This window comes from Pseudomyrmex gracilis, unplaced genomic scaffold (genome assembly GCF_002006095.1).
Source record: "Pseudomyrmex gracilis isolate BER0280 unplaced genomic scaffold, ASM200609v1 scaffold_133, whole genome shotgun sequence".
Classification (NCBI taxonomy): domain Eukaryota; kingdom Metazoa; phylum Arthropoda; class Insecta; order Hymenoptera; family Formicidae; genus Pseudomyrmex; species Pseudomyrmex gracilis.
In genome coordinates this window covers 358,438-361,034 of record NW_018020717.1, presented here as the reverse complement: position 1 = coordinate 361,034, position 2,597 = coordinate 358,438, and the positions used below count along the sequence as shown (strand labels likewise).

General features: G+C 40.9%; 1 protein-coding gene across 3 annotated transcripts in view; it reads left to right on the top strand.

Annotated features, from left to right (window-relative positions):
- The window catches only part of LOC109856764, a 55,184-nt gene that overhangs the window by 32,440 nt on the left and 20,147 nt on the right, over positions 1-2,597 (top strand). For all 3 annotated transcript variants that reach the window (XM_020432396.1, XM_020432397.1, XM_020432395.1), the window contains 5 exons: positions 210-341; positions 465-779; positions 892-1,221; positions 1,301-1,621; positions 1,906-2,088. In XM_020432396.1, coding sequence (XP_020287985.1) covers positions 210-341; positions 465-779; positions 892-1,221; positions 1,301-1,621; positions 1,906-2,088 — 1,281 coding nt within the window. The remainder of the gene's footprint in view (positions 1-209; positions 342-464; positions 780-891; positions 1,222-1,300; positions 1,622-1,905; positions 2,089-2,597) is intronic.

The window sequence follows — 2,597 nt, the reverse complement described above, 5'->3', positions numbered from 1 at the left end:
GATCCTCAATTTAATATTGATTGTTAAAAAATATTATACCAAATATTATACTAATTATTTATTCATTTATTAAGTTTGATAAACTTCATGAGCCTGAGGAGATCCTCAATTTAATATTGATTGTTAAAAAATATTATTTATTTGTTTCTTATTTGTTTTGTAACAAATGGTTAAAAAAAAAGAACCGATAGCTATACTTCTCCTCGCAGGCGATCTCTTGAACGAGGATCAGATACTGGGTTGGCTGTTGCATCAGAAGAAACACTCCGAGATCCCGGAAGTGACGGACGAAATGGTCGAGAAGCTCGTCGAGCGTTCGCCGTACATGGCAGTCCTGTTTTGTAAGCGATCTCGATTCGTCTTTCTACCTCCTTTTAACATTCTTCCGCATGTTAATTGTTAGGTAGGTGCTGTTGTCACGAATGTGATTGAGAACGAACCAGCGAATTGATTAATTTTCGTAGACGACAAGGACGACAAGCAGGACATAAGAATTCTAAACGAGCTCGAGAACATCGACGACGAGCTCGAGAAGGAGGGCATCGTCATCGTGCGAATAGACAACGACGCCGAGGCCAAGGAATACGGTATCGATCATCTGCCTACTCTGGTTTACTTCGAGGACAAGATCCCGGCGATATACGAGGGCGATCTTCTGAACGAGGACGAGGTGCTCGAGTGGCTGATAGAACAGAAGAACAGCGCCACAATCGAGGAAGTCACGGACGAGATACTGACGGATCTGATTGACGATCACGAATACGTTGTGGTGTATTTCAGTAAGCGCGCCAATCCCCACCCTATATCAACCGCGTGAATTTGCGGAACAATCATTTCTTTCCTATCTCCTCGCTTAGAAAGAGAGCATTAATCAGGATTTTTTTTATTCAGGCGGAAGCTGCGACGAAGGAGAAAAGTGCGACAACATCCTCGACGACCTGGAGAACATCGACGACGAACTGGACGAAAACGGCATCATATTCGTGACTACCGAGGACACCAGCGTAGCGAAGAAATACGGCATCAAGCACTTCCCGACCCTCGGGTTCTTCAGAAACAAGGACATGCTCCTCTACACCGGCGATCTCGACGACGAGGACGAGGTGTTATCCTGGATCACGGACGAAGACACTTTGGAAATTCCGGGAAAGATCGAGGAGGTCAACGCCAGAATGCTGGAGAACATTCTTGACGAGAACGACTACGTCGTCGTCTTCTTCTGTACGTTTAACCGTGTAGCGTAGCTGTTAATTGATTCGATGACGCGTCGAATTGCTTTGTGTTTTTTTTTTTTTTGCAGACAAAGAAGGCGACAAGAAGAGCCAGAAGATTCTCCAGGAGCTCGAAAACATTGACGACGAGTGCGAGGAGAAGGACATCGACTTCGTCAAGATTTCCGACGAAGGTATCGAGAAGGAGTACGATCTTCCGGGACTACCGGCGTTGGTGTTTTACAGACACAAGTTCCGGCAGATCTACTCGGGCGATATGATGCACGAGGAAGAGATCTTGGAGTGGGTTCTCGAGCTTCGCACAACCCAGCCGGATGTTATCGAGAGCGTCGACAGAAAAACATTGCAGGTGCTCATCAACGACGTCGAGCATCTTGCCGTCTTCTTTTGTAAGTGTCAGCCTATTTTGTTTTGCTTTTTAATATTTTATATTTATATCAAGACATTCGTTCAAGCGAAAACTGCAAATTTGAGTGAGAAAATAATTTCTCGCTTAAAGACTAAAAAATTAATAAGATGCAAATTTTTTTTCCGATTAATTGAAACTCTCATTTTTTTCTGAATATACAAAATTAATTAGTTGCCAGCTGTTCAATTACTGTTATGTTCTAGAGAATATAACTAATAAGAGAAAAATATTAAACGTTTAATAATAAATTGCGTGATTTAACAGACGACGACAAGTGCGAATCCTGCCCGGACATACTCGAGGAATTGGAAACGATTGACGATGATACCGACAAGCACGGTATTCAATTCGTCAAATCGAACGATGCCAAACTCGCAGCTGAAATCGGCGTTTTCTCCTTCCCGGCTCTCGTTTATTACGAGACCGGAGTCCCCATCATGTACGACGGTAAGTACACACGGAGGGTTCCATACTTTGCTTTTTTTTATTTTTGAGCTTACCTCGTCCTTCGTCGCGTGCAATACCACGTTTCTCTCTCGCGGGAACAAAGTAAAAAAGATCGGGGCACTTCGTGCTCCGATACGCGATATCGTATACTCGCTAGGTCGCTCTCTCCTACACCGAAAAAATTATATTCTCGTAAGTAGAAGATTTTATACTTAAAAAATCTTCTCAAAGATTTTAGATGATATTCTTCTGAAATTAAGAATATATTTTTTATTTCAGAATATAGTCTTTTTTGATAGTGAGATATATATGTTTTTCTATAGAGGCTTTTTATATTCTAATCAATATATATTCTTATCAATATTACTATTTAGAGGATTTTTCTCTTAAAATAAGAAACTCGTCTTGGCGCCTATTTTAGTATAAAATATACTTAAAGTAAATGAGATATCTCCTCAAAACAAGAATACAATTTTTTCGGTGTACGTGTATATATATATATATATATA